The sequence below is a fragment of the Tachyglossus aculeatus genome, chromosome 8, assembly GCF_015852505.1.
Source record: "Tachyglossus aculeatus isolate mTacAcu1 chromosome 8, mTacAcu1.pri, whole genome shotgun sequence".
NCBI lineage: Eukaryota > Metazoa > Chordata > Mammalia > Monotremata > Tachyglossidae > Tachyglossus > Tachyglossus aculeatus.
In genome coordinates, this window is record NC_052073.1 from 3,963,950 (window position 1) to 3,984,882 (window position 20,933).

Here is a 20,933-nt window from a genome sequence, read left to right on the forward strand (position 1 = left end):
TCATTCCTAGCCAAGGTTTATTCTGAGGTTCAAAATTGTTGGCCCTAAAATCATTTCAGAAAAGAGTTGTCGGGAGTAATGAGATTAAGTTCAAAGCATCTCACAGAACCCTGCAAATTAGATTCGGATTCTCTCTTCCTCATCAGCAGGAGGCCGCCGGCCCCAGTTTCTCTGGGGTTTCACCCAAATCTGGGAGTGAAAACTACCTGGGGCATGGAAAAAGCCCTCTCTCGGATGGCTGGAAGCCCTGCTCCACGTGTCCAACCGGCCTCCACACCTGACTGCTTAGGAGCCAACGGTCAGTACAGCGCTCTGCACACAGTAAGCGCTCAATAAGTACAACTGAATGAACGGTAAGGCCTCATTGCAGCTGACTTCCATCTGGTAAAGTGGGCAGCTGTAACTCTTACTAGAACGGTGCTTGCTTCCATTAGAACAGTGCTTGGCACAGAGTAAGCGCTTAACAAATACCATCATTATTATTTTCTCACCGTCACCCCGGTCTCAACTCCCCTTTCCTGGACCGCCCCCCCCCCATTTCAAATGCCACGTACGAGGAACTCCTCTAGGCCTGGCTGATCTCCCAATCAATCAATCGTATTTATTGAGCGCTTACTGTGTGCAGAGCACTGTACTAAGCACTTGGGAAGTACAAGTTGGCAACATATAGAGACAGTCCCTACCCAACAGTGGGCTCACAGTCTAGTCAACTGTATTTTTTGAGCACTTACTGTGTGCAGAGCACTGTACTAAGCGCTTGGGAGGGTACAAGATAAACAATAAACAGACATTCTCCCCACCGCCTACCTCAGAGCATCATGGGGTCCCCCAGGACCTACTTTCTGCCTCTAGACTGTAAGCTCGTTATGGGCAGGGAACGTGTCTGCTAATTCTGTTGTACTGTACACTCCCAAGAGTGCTTAGTACAGTGCTCTGCACACAGTACGCACTCAATAAATACCATCAATTGCGTAGAGCCGGCATTAACCCTCTCTGACCATTGGGGAACTGGGTTTTGGCCTGCTGGAAAGACCCCAGAACTGGGAGTCAATAGCCGCCCGCGACTCTTCCAAGTGCCTGCTGGGTGACCTTGGGTGAGTCACTTCCCCTCTCCGTGCCTGAGTTTTCACATCTGCTAAATGGGGATGCGCTCCCTACCTCTCAGGGATGCTGTACAGATAAAATGAGACAAACGATGGGAAAGCAACTTTGGATATTTAAGGCACAAAACTAACCAATCAAAAAAAAAAAAAAAAAAAAACCAGACGGTACTATCAATATCATCTGTGTTGCTGAGGGGGAAAAAAATGAAATAAAAAAAAAAAACCAGACAATACTATCAATATCATCTGTGTTGCTGAGGGGGAAAAAAAATGAAATTTGCCCTGCACGTGAGGACCCAGGTGGGGGGAAGGGAAGGAGAAAAACTTAAACTGAAATGGCTTAAAACCCAACACAGAATCTTGTAACGGAACAGGGGGGAATACAGCACATGGCTAAGTATAAAACACTGAGTTGACTCCAGCTGGAACAGGCCTTTGGATTTATCTTCTGGTGATACTTGAGGGTGGGGGTCACTGGGAATGTCCCCCAAAGAAGTTCCTTCCAGCTGCCCAGATGGGAAGATTGGGGTGATCGACTGTCCCCGGCTTGGCATGACTGTCGGACTCCCCATCAGGGGCAGGGCCTCAGGAGTCGCCGAGGGGCCCGAGCCCACCCAGCGGCTCTCCGGGGCTCCGGGAGGGAGGTGTGGGAGGCCGGCCCCTCGGCCCCCTCCCAAATCAGTCCTCTGAGGAGTCAAGATCGTCTTCATCTCTCGCTTCTCGGTAACCGAGTGAGGCCTTGGGCCCGGGATGATAGCCCTCCAGCATCCTAAAGTCCAGCCTTTCCGCCAGTTTCTGTGCTGCCAGTTTGGCTTGTAGTTCCTTTAATGAGACACAGACGGAGAGAGTGAGAGAAGGGAGAGGGAGATTAAAACACGCCTGCTTCCCCTTTTTTGTGTTTTTTTTTAACGGTATTTGTTAAGCGCTTCTTATGTGCCGGGCACTGTAGTCATTCATTCGTTCAGTCATATTTATTGAACGCTTACTATGTGCACAGCACTGAACTAAGCACTTGAGAGAGGATAATGCAACACGAAACAGACACATTCCCTGCCTACGACGAGCTTACAGTCTAGAGGGGGCGTACTCAGACATTAATATAAATAAATTACAGGCATGGACAACTGCTGTAAGGCGAGGGGGGGAGAACAAAGGGAGCAAGTCGAGGTGATGTAGAAGGGAGTGGGAGATGAGGAAAGGGGGGCTTAGGGAAGGCCTCTTGGAGGAGAGAAGTGGGATACTGTACTAAACACTGGGATGAATACAAGCTAATTAGGTTGGACAATCAATCAATCAATCAATCAATTGTATTTATTGAGCGCTTACTATGTGCAGAGCACTGTACTAAGCGCTTGGGAAGTACAAATTGGCAACACATAGAGACAGTCCCTACCCAAAGCCCCCGCCCCACAAAGGGCTCCCAGTCTAAACCCCATTTTACACGTGAGGCAACTGAGGCACCGAGAAGTGGAGTGACTTGCCCAAGGCCACAGGGCAGGCTAGTGGCAGAGCCGGGGTTAGAACCCAGGTCCTCTGACTCCCAGCCCAGGCTCTTTCCACTAGGCACCACCGCTTCTCAGTCTTCGACGCCTTAGAAGACAGTCGACCTTCTCGGGGGTGGGGAAGCAGGCAGAAAGCATGGCAGTGTCAGGCCTTGATCGATGCCACATGTGCGGGCATGACCGCTTCCTCCTGGGCCAGCTCGGGGCTCACCTCGCCTTCCCCCCCACCAAGAACGGATCCTTCCCTGGGGCTCTAACCAAGTCGGAACTGATTCCGTGAGTAACTGACCTCGTTGAGACGAGCCCCCCCTCTCTGAATCCAGGGCTGGGGACTGGATAGTAGGCCGTGGCGGTAATAGAGATAGATGTGGGTAATGTGCATCGCTCAGCAGTTTGGTTTATGAAATAATATCCTCCTAAGTGCTGGATCGATTCTCTCCCTGATGGAGCCTCCCCCTCCTGCCCCCGCGGCTGTCCAAAAGCAAAATTGTAACCCGGCCAAGGGGGTCCCATCTAATGGCCACCCTCGCAGAAATATCCTCCATCCCCGGTGTGCGGAGTGGTCAGCCTGGGGACCCCGCAAGGGCCTAGAACCGTAGGGACAGGCGGGAGGGTGACCCGATCTGTGCCCATCAGATGCAGACAGGATCAAAATGGCCACTGTTCTGCTACGTGGCCCGGTCGGGAGAGCCGGGACTGACCAGCAGTCAGAGGACCTGGGTTCCCGTCCCAACTCTGTCCGTGGCCTGCTGGGTGACCTTGGACACATCGCTTAACCTCTCTGGGCCTCAGTTCCCTCCGAGGGGTTGGAGACCCGCTCTCCCCTCCCGCAACGGTCCTCTCTGACGGAAGCCTGGGAAGGACGCGGTGGTTTGTAACCAACAACTTGTACTTCCCAAGCGCTTAGTACAGTGCTCTGCACACAGTAAGTGCTCAATAAATATGAATGAATGAATGAACAGCCCAGATCCAGGGGATGTGGGCGGCGCGGAGGGGGAAGGGAAAGGCCTTCTCCATCCAGGAACTGGGCATCTGTTTTGTTTCACAGTCCTACCCTGGGCTGGGGACTTTTACAGCTCATATTATTTTATATCTGTTCATCCCCATTTGGATTGTGAACAAATCTGTTTATCTTTCAATTTCCCCGGTCCCAAATGCCATCGGGGCTCAGGAGGAGAGAGAGGAGAGACAGGAGAAGAGAGAAGCATGCCCAGGACTTCCTCAGGGGGGAAGGTTCAAAGCACTCGTGCTTCTCAGGGAAACAAGCGGTTCTTCCGGGAGACTGGGTCCAATCTAGTGATCTCCTAGCCACCCCAGGTCTTAGCCCAGTGCTTGTCACAGAGTGAGCATTTAATTAAAATGCTGACAATCATCATATGTGGCCTTTTAGACTGTGAGCCCACTGTTGGGTAGGGACTGTCTCTATGTGTTGCCAATTTGTACTTCCCAAGCGCTTAGTACAGTGCTCTGCACATAGTAAGCGCTCAATAAATACGATTGATTGATTGATGTGGGCGGGCCTTGCTGTTATTTGGGAGACTGATGTCATCTGGGGGTGGGGAATTGGAAGGGAGAAGAGTCTGGGTCCCACTGGCCCTCACCGATCGCCATCTCGGACAACGACCGGGCACGTTCCAGCGTTGGGGGGCTCGGACCCTGCCAGGGAAAGAAGGGGGAGGCCCCCTCGAAGGCCACAGACAGGAAGCTCGAGGAGGGCAGGGGTCTGCTAGCTCTACGGCAGCCATCCCAGCGCTTGGTTCACAGCTCAGAGAAGCAGCGTGGCTCAGTGGAAAGAGCTCGGGCTTGGGAGTCAGAGGTCGTGGGTTCTAATCCCGGCTCTGCCACTTGCCTGCTGGGTGACTTGGGGCAAGTCACAACTTCTCGGTGCCTCAGTTACCTCATCTGTAAAATGGGGGTTAAGACTGTGAGCCCCCGGTGGGACAACCTGATAACCTTGTATGTACCCCAGCACTCAGAACAGTGCGTGGAACGCAGTAAGCGCTTAACAAATACCGCTATCATTATTACTGTTGTGGGCGTAATCCCAGCCCAGCCCAGCCCCGCGGGTACCTCGTATCTCCGCTGCTGCTGCTGCTGGATGGTGAGAGACTCCTCCAGGGATAGTAACTGGGCAGGCCGGTAGTGCAGCGGGGGCAGCCGGGCCGAGGTGATGTCATCCAGGTGCTTCCTGTCTCTGAGCCGCCTCTCCTCCGCCCCCAGACACGGGGGACGCTGCCTGGTGGGGGGCTCCCCGGCCGGGGCCGGCAGCCTACAGCCAGAGAGCCGGGGCCGGGGGAGGTCAGGCGGGGCCCCTCGCCCGGGCCCCCCGTCCCTCCCGCCCCGCTCCAGCCCCCCCCGGAGCCCATGGGACACTCACACGTTGGTCTTAAACCTGGGCCTGGGAACCCCAGGGTTGTGAGCGTGGGCCTCCAGGACCTCCAGGAAGTGAGGCTTTTTCTGAGGCCGGCGGCTGGTACTCCCGGACGGGTCAACGGAGGCTCCCGACGGCACCCGCCCCTCGCCCTCCGCCAGCGTGACCCTCTGGAGGCCGGCGATCAGCACCTCTTCGGAGCTCTGCCCAACGTCCCCCGGGGGGCCCGCAGCTGGACCCCGGCCCGTAGTCTCGTTTCCCTCAGAGTCACGGTGGGCGGGCACGGGGGCCACGGTGCCGGGTGGCCCCTGACGTGTTTCCGTGTGCCCCGATGTGTCCTGAGAGCGGGTGCCCTGTAGTTCCTGGCGTCTCTCCGTGTGTCCCGACGTGTCCTTGCGGTGGACAGGAACGGGCGCCCCAGTGCCACGCTGCTCCTGGCACGTTTCCGGGCGCCCCACGTCCTCCCGGCGGCCCTGAACGGGCTTCGGGATGCTGAGCGGCTCCTGATGCGTCCGGGGGTGACTCGAGGGGTCCTTACGGTGGCCGGGCACGGGGGCCGCGGCCCCACCGGGATCCTGGCACATTTGCGTGTGTGGGTCCCGGGGTACCCGTGCTTGTGCCGATGTATCCTCAGAGCGCCCGTGTGGGTCACGGCTTGTCTGCGTGCGTCCCGGCAGCCGTCCGAGAGCCGTTCCCCGATCCGGGCCCGGGGACTCGTGCCCCTGCTGAGCCGCAGCCGGGCCCTCGGGGGAACCCTCCTCCTCCCCATACTCTGCCAGGGCGGCCTTCAACCGCGCCACCGAGCTGACGATCCGCTTCCCTTTGTCCGGCAGTTTGCTGACAAACTTCCTAGAACGGGAAGAGACAGGGGCGACGTCACAAACATCTCACACCTCCCCGCCCTTCGCCCGGCCCAACCGGGACCAGAATCCGGAGCGGGAAAGACGTTCCCGGGCTGGCAAAAGTATCGGTGGCGTTCCGAGACCCGTTCAGCACACGTGAACCAAAGGGGGACCAGAGGGGAATTTTTCACTAAACGCTCCAACCAGCGGCAGGCTGGGGGGGCAGGAAAGGGGAGGCGGGAGGCTGGGCGTTTCTTGACATGATTGTTTTCAAATCCTTCGGATCGAAGAAGACGCTGCTGATACTGAGACCTTACCCACGGGTGTCTCTGAGAAAGATTATTTTATCCGGCTGTATCCCGGAAAATCCAGCCCAGCCCATTCAGATCAGCACACCCAAGCACCAGCAGGGAAGAGGGGGAAGATAAAAACAACGGACAGCATTTTTTACATGGTATTTGTTACGCACTTATCACATACAGGCACCGTACTAAGTGCTGGGGCGAGCTACTCAAGGTTGGACACAGTCCCTGTCCTACGGAGGGCTCACAGTCTTAACCCTGTTTTACAGATGAGGTCACTGAGGCACAGAGCAGTGAAGTGATTTAGCCAAGCTCCCACAGCAGACAAGAAGCAGAGCTGGGATTAGCCCTAGATTACATCCCCTAGGCCACACTGCCTCTCAAATTGTTTCTGCAGTAGTGATGGACTGCCCTGGGCAATCCACACTCTCTCACCGAGTTCCCCTGGGCCCAGGAACACATACTGCGAGAGTGAAAATAATGCTAAGCTCTTACTGTGTGCCAAGCACTGTTCTAAAGACTAGAAACGAGGTAATCGGGTTGGATAAAGTCCGTGACCCACACGGGGCTCACAGTCTTAATCCCCAATTTACAGATGAAGTAACTAAGGCACAGGGAATCAATCAATCAATCGTATTTATTGAGCACTTACTGTGTGCAGAGCACTGTACTAAGCGCTTGGGAAGTACAAATTGGCAATGTATACAGTCCCTACCCAACAGTGGGCTCACAGTCTAAAAGGGGGAGACAGAGAACAAAACCAAACATACTAACAAAATAAAATAGAATAGATATGTACAAGTAAAATAGAGTAATAAATATGTACAAACATATATACAGGTGCTGTGGGGAAGGGAAGGAGGTAAGATGGGGGGATGGAGAGAGGGATGAGGGGGAGAGGAAGGAAGGGGCTCAGTCTGGGAAGGCCTCCTGGAGGAGGTGAGCTCTCAGTAGGGCCTTGAAGGGAGGAAGAGAGCGAGCTTGGCGGATGGGCAGAGGGAGGGCATTCCAGGCCCGGGGGATGACGTGGATAATAATGGCATTTGTTAAGCGCCTACTATGTGCAGAGCACTGTTCTAAGCACTGGGGGGATCCAAGGGAAGTGAAGTGGCTTGCCCAAGGTCACACAGCGGACAAGTGGCGGAGACGGGATTAGAACCCAAGACCTTCTGATTCCCAGGCCTGTGCTCTATCCACTACAACATACTGCTTCTTCGGACAGGGAGCCCCACGGGGAACAGGGACTGTGTCCAACCTGATTACCTTGTATCATCCCCGGTGCTCAGTGCAGTGCTTGACACACTTTCCGCGTCTAACAGCAGCATGACACAGTGGAAATAATAATAACAATAATAATAATAATAATAATAATAATAATAATTGGCATTTGTTAAGTGCTTACTATGTGCAAAGCACTGTTCTAAGCCCTGGGGAGGATACAGGGTGATCAGGTTGTCCCATGTGGGGCTCACAGTCTTAATCCCCATTTTACAGATGAGGTAACTGAGGCCCAGGGAAGTGACTTGCCCAAGATCACACAGCAGACATGTGGTGGAGTCAGGATTCGAACCCATGACCTCTGACTCCAAAGCCCGTGCTCTTTCCACTGAGCCACGCTGCTTCCCACGGATATAGCACAGTCCTGGGAGTCAGGTCATGGGTTCTAATCCCAGCTCCACCACTTCCCTGCTGTGTGACTTTGGGCAGGTCACTTCACTTCCCTGTCACTGTTTACTGTCACGGCTCATTGTTGGATTGTTCTTTCCTCCCGGCTCCACCACTGATCTGCTGTGTGACCTTAGGCAAGTCACTTCATACCTACGACTGAAATATAGGTGAGTGACCTTCTCTGTGCCTCAGTTACCTCATCTGCAAAATGGGGACTGATTGCGAGCCCCATGTGGGGCAGGGACTGTGTCCAACCCGATTTGCTGTTATCCATCCCAGGGCTTAAATACAGTGCCTGGCAGCACGGTTTAGTGAGAAGCAGCGTGGCTTAGTGGAAAGAACAGGGGTTTAGGAGTCTGAGGACATGGGTTCTAATCCTGACTCCACCACCTGTCTGCTATGTGACCTGGGGCAAGCCACTTCACTTCTCTGGGCCTCAGTTCCCTCATCTGTAAAATGGGGGTTGAGACTGTGAGCCCCACATCGGGCAGGAACTGGGTCCGTCCTGAGCAGCGTGGCTTAGTGGAAAGAGCACAGGCTTGGGAGTCGGAGGACGTGGGTTCTAATCCCGGCTCCGCCTCTTGTCGGCTGTGTGACTTTGGGCAAGACATTTAACTTCTCTGTGCCTCAATGATCTCATCTGTAAAATGGGGGTTAAAAGTGTCAGCCCCACGTGGGACCACCAGATAACCCTGTATCTACCCCAGTGCACATACTAAGCGCTTAACAAACTCTGGGCAAGTCACTTCACTTCTCTGTGCCTCAGCTCCCTCATCTGTAAAATGGGGATTAAGACTGTGAGCCCCACGTGGGACAAGTTGATCACATTGTATCCTCGCCAGCGCTTAGAACAGTGCATTGCACATAGTAAGCGCTTAACAAATGCCATCATTATTATATTATTCTCTGTGCTTTGGTTCCATCATCTGTAAAATAGGGATGAAGGCTGTGAGCCCCACGTGGGACAACCTAATACCGTGAATCTCCCCCAGTGCTTGGAATAGTGTTTGGCACATAGCACTAATAATAATAATAATAACAATAATAATATTTGTTAAGCACTTGTACTTTCCTCCCAGCTGCACTACTTGCCTGCTGTGTGACCTGAGGCAAGTCACTTCATACATACGACAAATACAGTTGAATGAACTTCTCTGGGCCTCAGTGACCTCATCTGTAAAATGGGGATGAAAATACAGTTGAATGAACTTCTCTGGGCTTCAGTGACCTCATCTGTAAAATGGGGATGAAGACAGTGAGCCCCACAAGGGACAACCTGAGGCCCCCATATCTACCCCAGTGCTTCGTACACAGTAAACGCTTAACAAATACCACCATTGTTATTATTATTATTACCAGTGATTAAAATAGTGCTTGGCACGTAGTAAGTGCTTAACAAACACCCTAATAATAATTATTATTCTCTGTGCCTCAGTTCCCTCACCTGTAAAATATGGATTAAGACTGTGAGACCCAGGTGGGACAGGGACAGCGTCCAACCTGATGACTTTGTCTCTACCCCAGCGCTTAGAACAGGCAACTTGTCACGGAGCAAGCGCTCAACAAATACCGTCATCATCATGATAACAATGATAATAACGATGGCATTTGTTAAGCACTTACTATGTGCCAAGCACTGTTCTGAGCCCCTTCCTTCCTCTCCCCCTCGTCCCCCTCTCCATCCCCCCCATCTTACCTCCTTCCCTTCCCCACAGCACCTGTATATATGTATATATGTTTGTACATATTTTTTACTCTATTTATTTATTTATTTTATTTGTACATATCTATTCTATTTATTTTATTTTGTTAGTATGTTTGGTTTTGTTCTCTGTCCCCCCCTATTAGACTGCGAGCCCACTGTTGGGTAGGGACTGTCTCTATATGTTGCCAATTTGTACTTCCCAAGCGCTTGAACGAGTTGTCTACTCGTCTACATCATTATTATTAATCAATCAATCATATTTATTGAGCGCTTACTGTGTGCAGAGCACTGTACTAAGCGCTTGGGAAGTACAAGTTGGCAATATAAGCAGCGTGGCTCAGTGGAAAGAGCCCGGGCTTTGGAGTCCGTGGTCATGGGTTCGAATCCCAGCTCCGCCACATGTCTGCTGTGTGACCTTGGGCAAGTCACTTCGCTTCTCCGGGCCTCAGTTCCCTCATCTGTCAAATGGGGATGAAGACTGTGAGCCCCACGGGGGGCCACCTGATCACTTTGCATCTCCCCCAGCGGTTAGAACAGGGCTTCGCACACAGTAAGCGCTTAACAAATGCCAACATTATCATTATTATTATTATTATTATAGAGACGGTCCCTACCCAACAGTGGGCTCACAGTCTAGAATATCATTATTATTATTATTGATAACAGATGCCGTTATGATGATGAGGATTGATCACTACTATGACGACGACGATTCCCAGACTGAGCCCCTTCCTTCCTCTCCCCCTCGTCCCTCCTCCATCCCCCCCATCTTACCTCCTTCCCTTCCCCACAGTACCTGTATATATGTATATGTGTTTGTACACATTTATTACTCTATTTATTTATTTATTTAACTTGTACATATCTATTCTATTTATTTTATTTTGTTAGTATGTTTGGTTTTGTTCTCTGTCTCCCCCTTCTAGACTGTGAGCCCGTTGTTGGGTAGGGACCGTCTCTAGATGTTGCCAACTTGTCCTTCCCAAGCGCTTAGTGCAGTGTTCTGCACATAGTAAGCGCTCAGTAAATACGATTGATGATGATGTAGATGATGATGAGTCCCCTCCTTCCTCTCCCCCTCCTTCCCCCCCGTTTTACCTCCTTCCCTTCCCCACAGCGCCTGTATATCTGTATATACGTTTGTACATATTTATTACTCTATTTACTTATTTTACTTGTACATATCTATTCTATTTATTTTATTTTGTTAGTATGTTTGGTTTTGTTCTCTGTGTCCCCCTTCTAGACTGTGAGCCTGTTGTCGGGTAGGGACTGTCTCTAGATGTTGCCAACTTGGACTTCCCAAGCGCTCAGCACAGTGCTCTGCACACAGTAAGCGCTCAATAAATACGATTGATGATGGTGATGAGTCCCCTCCTTCCTCTCCCCCTCGTCCCCCTCTCCATCCCCCCATCTTACCTCCTTCCCTTCCCCACAGCACCTGTATATATGTATATATATTTGTACATATTTGTTACTCTACTTATTTATTTATTTATTGTACTTGTACATATCTATTCTATTTATTTTATTTTGTTAGTATGTTTGGTTTGTACATATTTATTACTCTGTTCGCTTATTTTATTTTACCTGTACATATCTATTCTATTTATTTTATTTTGTTAGTATGTTTGGTTTTGTTCTCTGTCTCCCCCTTTTAGACTGTGAGCCCACTGTTGGGTAGGGACTGTCTCTAGACGTTGCCAACTTGGACTTCCCAAGCGCTTAGTACAGTGCTCTGCACACAGTAAGCGCTCAATAAATACGATTGATGATGATAATGATGAGTCCCTTCCTTCCTCTCCCCCTCCTCCCCCCACCTTACCTCCTTCCCTTCCCCACAGCACCTGTATATATGGATATATGTTTGTACATATTTCTCTACTTATTTATTTATTGTACTTGTACGTATCTATTCTATTTATTTTATTTTGTTAGTATGTTTGGTTTGTACATATTTATTACTCTGCTGGCTTATTTATTTTGCTTGTCCATATCTATTCTATTTATTTTATTTTGTATGTTTGGTTTTGTTGTCTGTGTCCCCCTTTCAGACTGTGAGCCCACTGTTGGGTAGGGACTGTCCCTGTATGTTGCCAACTTGGACTTCCCAAGCGCTTAGCACAGTGCTCTGCACACAGTAAGCGCTCAATAAATACGATTGATTGATTGATCGATGACGGTAGGAGGACAGGGGAGCATCCCGAGCGGGTCCCGGCGGCCTTACGGGTTTCGGAGCAGCTTCTCCTGGGTCCTCAGTCGTTCCCTCAGCTCCTGGCGGGTCCGGGGCCCCCCGGAGGACCCCGCCATCCCCCCGCCGGCCCCGTCAGACGACGACGACGACGACGGCCGCCTTTCCCTCAGGCCCGTCGCCCGCAGCACCGCCATCTTACCGGAAGTGACGTCCGCCTCCCCCTCAGGCCCGTCGCGCGCAGCCCCGCCGTCTTACCGGAAGTGACGTCCGGGCGCGCGCGCCCTTCAAACCCCCGGAAGCTTTATTGAGGCGCCGGCGCGCGGACACGGACACCAGCGCGGCCTAGCGGCCGGAGCGCAGTCAAGCAACCAATCAATCGTATTTATTGAGCGCTTACTGTGTGCAGAGCACTGGACTGAGCGCTTGGGAAGTACAAGTCGGCAACATATAGAGACAGTCCCTACCCAACAGTGGGCTCACAGTCTAAAAGGGGGAGACAGAGAACAAAACCAAACATATTAACAAAATAAAATAAGTAGAATAGATATGTACAAGTAAAATAAATAAATAAATAAATAAATAGAGTAATAAATATGTACAAACACATATACATATATACAGGTGCTGTGGGGAAGGGAAGGCATGGCCTAGCGGTCGGAGCCCCCACCTGGGGCTCAGAGGTTGTGGGTTCAAATCCCACCCCCTCCGCTTGTCAGCTGGGTGACTTTGAGAAAGTCACTTCACTTCTCGGGGCCTCAGTGAACTCATCTGGAAAATGGGCGTTCCATTCATTCATTCATTCATTCATTCAGTCGTATTTATTGAGCGCTTCCTGTGTGCAGAGCACTGTACTATCAATCAGTCAATCGTATCTATTGAGCGCTTACTGTGTGCAGAGCAGCATACTAAGCGCTTGGGAAGTACAAGCTGGCAACATCTAGAGACGGTCCCTACCCAACAGCGGGCTCACAGTCTAGAAGGGGGAGACAGAGAACAAAACCAAACATACTAACAAAATAAAATAAATAGAATAGATATGTACAAGTAAAATAAATAGAGTAATAAATATGTACATACATATATACAGGTGCTGTGGGGAAGGGAAGGCGCGGCCTAGCGGTCGGAGGCCCGACCTGGGGCTCAGAGGTCGTGGGTTCGAATTCCACCCCCTCCGCTTGTCAGCTGGGTGACTTTGAGAAAGTCACTTCACTTCTCGGGGCCTCAGTGACCTCATCTGGAAAATGGGGATTCCATCCATTCATTCATTCATTCAGTCAGTCGTATTTATTGAGCGCTTACTGTGTGCAGAGCACTGTACTAAGCGCTTGGGAAGTGCAAATCGGCAACATATAGAGACGGTCCCTACCCAACAGCGGGCTCACAGTCTAGAAGGGGGAGACAGACAACAAAACAAAACAAGTAGGCAGGTGTCAATACCGTCAGAATAAATAGAACTATAGCTGTATACACATCATTAATGAAATAGAGTAATAAATATGTACAAATATACACAAGATCAGTCTCTTGATCTGAACAAGAATGAGGGACCTCAGCCAGAGGTCAGGGGTCAAGTTTCCCCAACCTCTGAACCTGGACGGGAGACCTGGCTATGATATTCCCCTGAATTGTACTTTCCAAGCGCTTAGTATAGTGCTGTGCACACAGTAAGCGCTCAATAAATACCATTGAATGAATGAATGAATGCTCCCCGGCCCCCTCACCCTTCCCAAAGAAGCTCCCGAAGAGCAGGAGCCTTATAAAAGTCACAGCTCCAAGAGCTCTTCCCTACTTAAGCCCTTTTCCCCAACTCCCTCTCCCTTCTGCATCACCTATGCATCACCTATATCCTTATGTATCCTTTAAGCACTTGATATTCACCCCACCCTCAATTCCACAGCTTGTATGTACTGGTCTGTAATGTATTTTAATGTCGTTCTTCCCCTCTAGTCTGTAAGTTTCCCGTGGGCAGGGATCGTGTTTACCAACTCCGTTGTATTGTACCGTCCCAAAAACTTAATACAGTGCCTGCACGCAGTGAGCACTCAATAAATCGTCATCTATTGATTGATTTTGAAGCCCCCTGGGGACACAGCTATCCCCTCCCCATCATCTCTTCTAGACTGTGAGCCCGCTGTTGGGTAGGGACCGTCTCTATATGTTGCCAACTTGTACTTCCCAAGCGCTTAGTCCAGTGCTCTGCACACAGTAAGTGCTCAATAAATATGATTGATTGATTGATTGATTGATTGATTTCGATCTTCACCCTGAGGGGGTTGGGAGAGGGCGGAGGGGGCGGGGACCCTCCTCCTCCATAAAGCTATTTTATTTCCTCAAAGACTCTCTCCCGCTTTAAAGCCTTATTAAAGGCCCATCTCCTCCATGAGGCCTTCCCAGATTAAGCCTCTCCTTTCCTCTTCTCCCCCTCGTCCCCCTCTCCATCCCCCCATCTTACCTCCTTCCCTTCCCCACAGCACCCGTATATATGTATATATGTTTGTACATATTTATTACTCTATTTATTTATCTTACTTGTACATATCTATTCTATTTATTTTGTTAGTATGTTTGGTTTTGTTCTCTGTCTCCCCCTTCTAGACTGTGAGCCCGCTGTTGGGTAGGGACTGTCTGTATGTGTTGCCGACTTGTACTTCCCAAGCACTTAGTACAGTGCTCTGCACACAGTAAGTGCTCAATAAATACGATTGATTGATTGATTGGTTCTCCCACTCCCTTCTGCGTCACCCTGACTGGCTCCCTTTATTCTTCCCCCTTCCGAGCTGCCCAGCACTTATGCACAGAGCTGCGATTTATTTATATCGATGTCTGTCTCCGCCCCCTCTAGATTGGAAGCTCGTTGTTGGCAGTGAATGTGTCGATTGCTGTGTTGTACTCAATCAATCAATCAATCGTATTTATTGAGCGCTTACTATGTGCAGAGCACTGTACTAAGCGCTTGGGAAGTACAAATTGGCAACACATAGAGACAGTCCCTACCCAACAGTGGGCTCACAGTCTAAAAGTCTTGTACTCGCCCAAGCGCTTAGTACAGTGCTGTGCACACAGTAAGCGCTCACTGAATGAATGAAAGAATAACGGCCGACGGAGCGTAGCACTTTGGATAGGCTGCAGTCCCCCTCTACCTCCGGAAACCAGAGTAGGTTAAAGCCAACTGAAACCCTGGCCCCTCTCTCCCAGCCTCCTTTCCCTCCAGTGCTAATGACAGAATAATAATAATAATAATAATATTTGTTAAGCGCTTACTATGTGCCAAGCACTGTTCGGAAACCAGAGTAGGTTAAAGCCAACTGAAACCCTGGCCCCTCTCTCCCAGCCTCCTTTCCCTCCAGTGCTAATGACAGAATAATAATAATATTTGTTAAGCGCTTACTATGTGCCAAGCACTGTTCTAAGCGCTGGGTGGATACAAGCAAATCGGGTTGGACGCGGTCCCTGTTCCAGGTGGGGCTCACAGGTTTAATCCCCATTTTACAGATGAGGGAACCGAGGCCCAGAGAATTTAAGTGACTTGCCCAAAGTCACGCAGCTGATAAGTGGCGGAGCCGGGATTAGAACCCACGACCCCTGACTCCCAAGCCCGGGCTCTTTCCACTGAGCCACACTGCTTCTCAGGTTGTGAGCCCCACTTGGGGCAACCTGATAAACTTGTATCTCCCCCAGCGCTTAGAACAGTGCTCGGCACATAGTAAGCGCTTAACAGATGCCATCATCATCATCATTCTCTTAAGACAGAATCAATCAATCAATCAATCGTATTTATTGAGCGCTTACTGTGTGCAGAGCACTGTAATAAGCGCTTGGGAAGTACAAGTTAGCAACATATAGAGACCCAACAGTGGGCTCACAGTCTAGAAGGGGGAGACTGAGTCCCCTCCTTCCTCTCCTCCTCATCCCCCTCTCTATTCCCCCTGTCTTACCCCCTTCCCTTCCCCACAGCACCTGTATATATGTACATATGTTTGTACATATTTATTACTCTTTTTATTTATTTATTTTACTTGTACATATCTATTCTATTTATTTTATTTTGTTAATATGTTTGGTTTTGTTCCCTGTCTCCCCCTTCTAGACTGTGAGCCCACGGTTTGGTAGGGACTGTCTCTATATGTTGCCAACTTGTACTTCCCAAGCGCTTAGTACAGTGCTCTGCACACAGTAAGCGCTCAATAAATACGATTGATTGATTGAGACAGAGAACAAAACAAAACATATTAACAAAATAAAATAAATAGAATAGATATGTACGAGTAAAATGAATAAAGAAGAAGAAGGCAAACGGCTGAGGTGGGCATCTGGATAGAAGCAGCATGGCTCAGTGGAAAGAGCACGGGCTTTGGAGTCAGAGGTTATGGGTTCGAATCCCGGCTCCACCACGTCTGCTGTGTGACCTTGGGCAAGTCACTTAACTTCTCTGAGCCTCAGTTACCTCATCTGTAAAATGGGGATTAAGACTGTGAGCCCCACATGGGACAACCTGATCACTTTGCATCCCCCCAAGCGCTTAGAACAGTGCTTTGCACATAGTAAGCGCTTAACAAATGCCAACATTATTATTTTTATTATTTAGAGTCAGAGGTTATAGGTTCGAATCCTGGCTCCTCCAATTGTCAGCTGTGCGACTTTGGGCAAATCACTGCACTTCTCTGTGCCTCAGTTACCTCATCTGCAAAATGGGGATGAAGACTGTGAGCCCCCCGTGGGACAACCTGAGCACCTTATATCCTCTCCAGTGCTTTGCACGTAGCAAGTGCTTAACAAATGCCTTTTTTTTCCCCCCTTCTAGACTGTGAGCCCACTGTTGGGTCGGGACTGTCTCTATATGTTGCCAGCTTGTACTTCCCAAGCGCTTAGTCCAGTGCTCTGCACACAGTAAGCGCTCAATAAATGCGATTGATTGATTGATGGACGTGGAGAAAGAGAGCAGCTTGAGAAACAGCGCAGGCCTCAGAGCGGCAGACTCCTGGGCCCCGGAGCGGCGGAAGAGGAGGAGGAGAAAATGGGTCCGGGGAGGAGGCTGAACTGTGGGGGGAAATCATCATCATCATCATCAATCGTATTTATTGAGCGCTTACTATGTGCAGAGCACTGTACTAAGCACTTGGGAAGTACAAATTGGCAACATATAGAGACAGTCCCTACCCAACAGTGGGCTCACAGCCTAAAAGGGGGAGACAGAGAACAAAACCAAACATACTAACAAAATAAAATAAATAGAAATGAAGGAGATTGAGTGGGAACAGAGTTTGTCAGCGGTCTTACTCGCTTCCAGCTGGGCCGTGCAGATGTTTGAGGTTTTCTGGTGAGCAGGAACTGCAGGCGGGCCCCTGACCTCCCCCATGCCCTGCCAGCCCTCGGCCCCCGAGCAGGAATCCCTCAGCCGGACAGCTGCGAGGCCATACGTTCGGGGGGTCTCGGCAGGCCAAGGAGGGCCCGGTTCCTCTCACCGGCATGGTGAGGAAAGCGAGCAGCTGCTCAGGAGCATCATCATCATCATCATCAATCGTATTTATTGAGCGCTTACTATGTGCAGAGCACTGTACTAAGCGCTTGGGAAGTACAAATTGGCAACACATAGAGACAGTCCCTACCCAACAGTGGGCTCACAGTCTAAAAGGGGGAGACAGGGAACAAAACCAAACATAGCAACAAAATAAAATAAATAGGATAGATATGTACAAGTAAAATAGAGTAATAAATATGTACAACCATATATACATATATACAGGTGCTGTGGGGAAGGGAAGGAGGTAGGATGGGGGGATGGAGAGGGGGACGAGGGGGAGAGGAAGGAAGGGGCTCAGTCTGGGAAGGCCTCCTGGAGGACGTGAGCTCTCAGCAGGGCCTTGAAGGGAGGAAGAGAGCGAGCTTGGCGGAGGGGCAGAGGGATTGGGGGCATTCCAGGCCCGGGGGATGACGTGGGCCGGGGGTCGATGGTGGGACAGGCGAGAACGAGGTACGGCGAGGAGATTAGCGGCGGAGGAGCGGAGGGTGCGGGCTGGGCTGGAGAAGGAGAGAAGGGAGGTGAGGTAGGAGGGGGCAAGGGGATGGACAGCCTGGAAGCCCAGGGTGAGGAGTTTCTGCCTGATGGCCGTGATCCCGAGTCAGGGGCACGCTTGGCTCCCACCCTGGCCTGAGGATGGATCTCTCCTAGCTGAGGAGAGGCCTTGGGAAGCGGCCTAGCCTAGAGGCTAGATGACGTTGTTATTTGTTAAGCGCTGACTATGTGCGAAGCACTGTTCTAGGCTCTGGGGGGGATACAAGGTGATCAGGTTGTCCCACGTCGGGCGCACAGTCTTAATCCCCATTTTACAGAGGAGCCCAGAGAAGTTGAGTGACGTGCCCCAAGTCATACAGCTAAGCAGCGGAGGCCGAATTAGAACTCACTCCCTCTGACGCTCAAGCCCGTGCTCTTTCCAGCGAGCCACGCTGCTTCTCCAAGAGCCTGGGAGTCAGGAGGACCTGGGTTCTAATTCTGGCTCCGCCACTTTAACCGTGTGACCTCGGGCAAGTCAGTTCAATCAATCAATCAATCAATCGCATTTATTGAGCGCTTACTGTGTGCAGAGCACTGGACTAAGCGCTTGGGAAGTACAAGTTGGCAACGTATAGACACAGTCCCTACCCAACAGGGGGCTCACAGTCTCTTTTCTGGACCTAAGTTACCTCATCTGTAAAATGGGGATTAAAATCACGAGCCCCATGTGGGACACGGACTGGGTCCGACCAGATTCTAGACCGTGAGCCTGTTGTTGGGTAGGGACCGTCTCTCTATGTTGCCAACTTGGACTTCCCAAGCGCTTAGTACAGTGCTCTGCACACAGTAAGCGCTCAATAAATGTGATTGAATGAATGAATGAATTAGCTTGTGTCTACCCCAGTCCCTGGCACATAGTAAGCGCTTAAGAAATACCATGAAAAAGAGCCTCTAAAGGCCTTCCTGCCATCCTCCTCCTGGATTAAAAACCGACCAAGTGAAGTTTAGGGGCTCAAGCCTTGGAAGACTGGGGGTCCGTGGCACAGGGATTCATTCATTCAATCGTATTTATTGAGCGCTTACTGTGTGCAGAGCACTGGACTAAGCACTTGATGGGATGGGTGCTGGGGGAAGTCCAGGAACTCACACCCCCCCCCCAGCTTTGTGGACAGGACTAGGAGCTGGAATCAGTTGCCCCTGCCCCTGCATTAAAAGAGAAGCAGCGTGGCTCAGCGGACAAGAGCCCGGGCTTTGGAGTCGGAGGTCATGGGTTCGAATCCCGACTCCGCCACTTGTCAGCTGGGTGACTTTGGGCAAGTCACTTCACTTCTCTGGGTCTCAGTTACCTCGTCTGTAAAATGGGGATGGAGACTGTGAGCCCCCCGGGGGGACAACCTGGTCACCTTGTAACCTCCCCAGTGCTTAGAACAGTGCTTTGCGCAGAGTAAGCGCTTAATAAATGCCATTATTATTATTATTAAAAGGGAGCAGACTTGGGGGTAATGATGTTGGCTCCTCTTTTCCATCAGCCCCCTGCCTGGGGGCTTGGCCAGAGCTCTGGGGGCAAATTGGGGGCTCACTCACTCCCACTGGGCTCCCCTTTGACCCCATCGGCCCCGGCCAAGGCTCCTGTTGGGGAGGGGGACATAGGGGAGTGGGTTTCTCTTCCTTTTCTCTTTTACTGGTATTTGTTAAGCCCTTCCTATGTGCCAGGCACCTCTCTAAGTGCCAGGGTAGATACAAACCTGGATACAGTCCCTGTTCCATGTGGGGCTCACAGTCCTAATCCCCATTTTACAGATGAGGTAACGGAGGCACGGAGAAGTGAAGTGACTTGTCCAACGTCACGTAGCAGACAAGGGGTGGAGCTGGGACTAGAAAGCTCGATCTCCAAGCCTTGCCCTCCAACCCCATTCTCCCAGGGCGCGGATTCATCATCATCATCATCATCATCATCATCATCATCATCATCATCAATCGTATTTATTGAGCGCTTACTGTGTGCAGAGCACTGTACTAAGCACTTGGGAAGTACAAGTTGGCAACATTTAGAGACAGTCCCTACCCAACAGTGGGCTCACAGTCTAAAAGGGGGAGACAGAGAACGAAAACAAACATACTAACAAAATGAAATAAATAGAATAGATATGGACAAGTAAAATAAATAAATAGAGTAATAAATATGTACAAGCATATATACATATATACAGGTGCTGTGGGGAAGGGAAGGAGGTAAGATGGGGGGATGGAGAGGGGGACGAGGGGGAGAGGAAGGAAGGGGCTCAGTGTGGGAAGGCCTCCTGGAGGAGGTGAGCTCTCAGTAGGGCCTTGAAGGGAGGAAGAGAGCGAGCTTGGCGGATGGGCAGAGGGATTGGGGGCATTCCAGGCCCGGGGGATGATGTGGGCCGGGGGTCGATGGCGGGACAGGCGAGAACGAGGTACGATGAGGTTTCCTCCATGGGCATGCACTATTCTCTCTCCCGCTCCTGAGTTGACGCGGGCATGGGCGCTGAGGGAAATGTTTAAAAGTGAAATTCTCTCATCACCCAACGCAACCCGCATCCCATCCCTTTCCCTCCCTTCCTCCCTCCCCGCCCCGAGTCGGCCATTTGACTGAAATTTTCTCACCCTGGTCCGTGCAAGGTTTTTCTCTCTCCTCCCACAGACAACAGCCCCCTTGGATTAATCCCATTTCCCTCATCCAGTGCTTTTCCCCACCCCCGGCCAGCTGAGCAAACAGAGAGGCGGGCGGCCACTATGCCGGACTTCCTCCCCTGGGCCCTGGGGACTGGCCCTGTTTGCGCTGTTCATCCAGTAATAATAATAATAAAAATAATAATGGCATTTGTTAAGCGCTTACTATATGCAGAGCACTGTTCTAAGCGCTGGGAAGGGATACAAGATGATCAAGTTTTCCCACGTGGGGCTCACAGTCTTAACCCCCATTTTGCAGATGAGGTAACTGAGGCTCAGAGAAGTGAAGTGACTTGCCCAAGGTCACACAGCAGACATGTGGCGGAGTCGGGATTCGAACCCATGACCTCTGACTCCAAAACCCGGGCTTTTTCCACTGAGCTACGCTGCTTCTCTAGCTCGGGAGGAGGCTCCGATCGGCTTCGACTCTCCGCGGCTCAGTGGAGAATCACCCCAGATAGACGGACAGCCGTCCATACCACAGTGACCACCGGCCAGAAGCGGAGTAGTCTAGTGGATAGAGCCCAGGCTGGGAGTCAGGAAGAGCCGGGTTCTAATCC

The 20,933-nt window shown here is 50.9% G+C and overlaps 1 protein-coding gene across 1 annotated transcript in view; it reads right to left on the reverse strand.

Moving 5' to 3' along the window:
- Positions 1-1,290: 1,290 nt before the first annotated feature.
- Positions 1,291-20,933, reverse strand: part of LOC119931702 (myocardial zonula adherens protein) — an 87,397-nt gene continuing 67,754 nt past the window's right edge. Inside the window, exons 13-15 of the mRNA XM_038750565.1 lie at positions 4,983-5,825; positions 4,676-4,874; positions 1,291-1,925 (exon numbers count right to left, since the gene is read on the reverse strand). Coding sequence (XP_038606493.1) covers positions 1,782-1,925; positions 4,676-4,874; positions 4,983-5,825 — 1,186 coding nt within the window. The 3' untranslated portion in view covers positions 1,291-1,781. The remainder of the gene's footprint in view (positions 1,926-4,675; positions 4,875-4,982; positions 5,826-20,933) is intronic.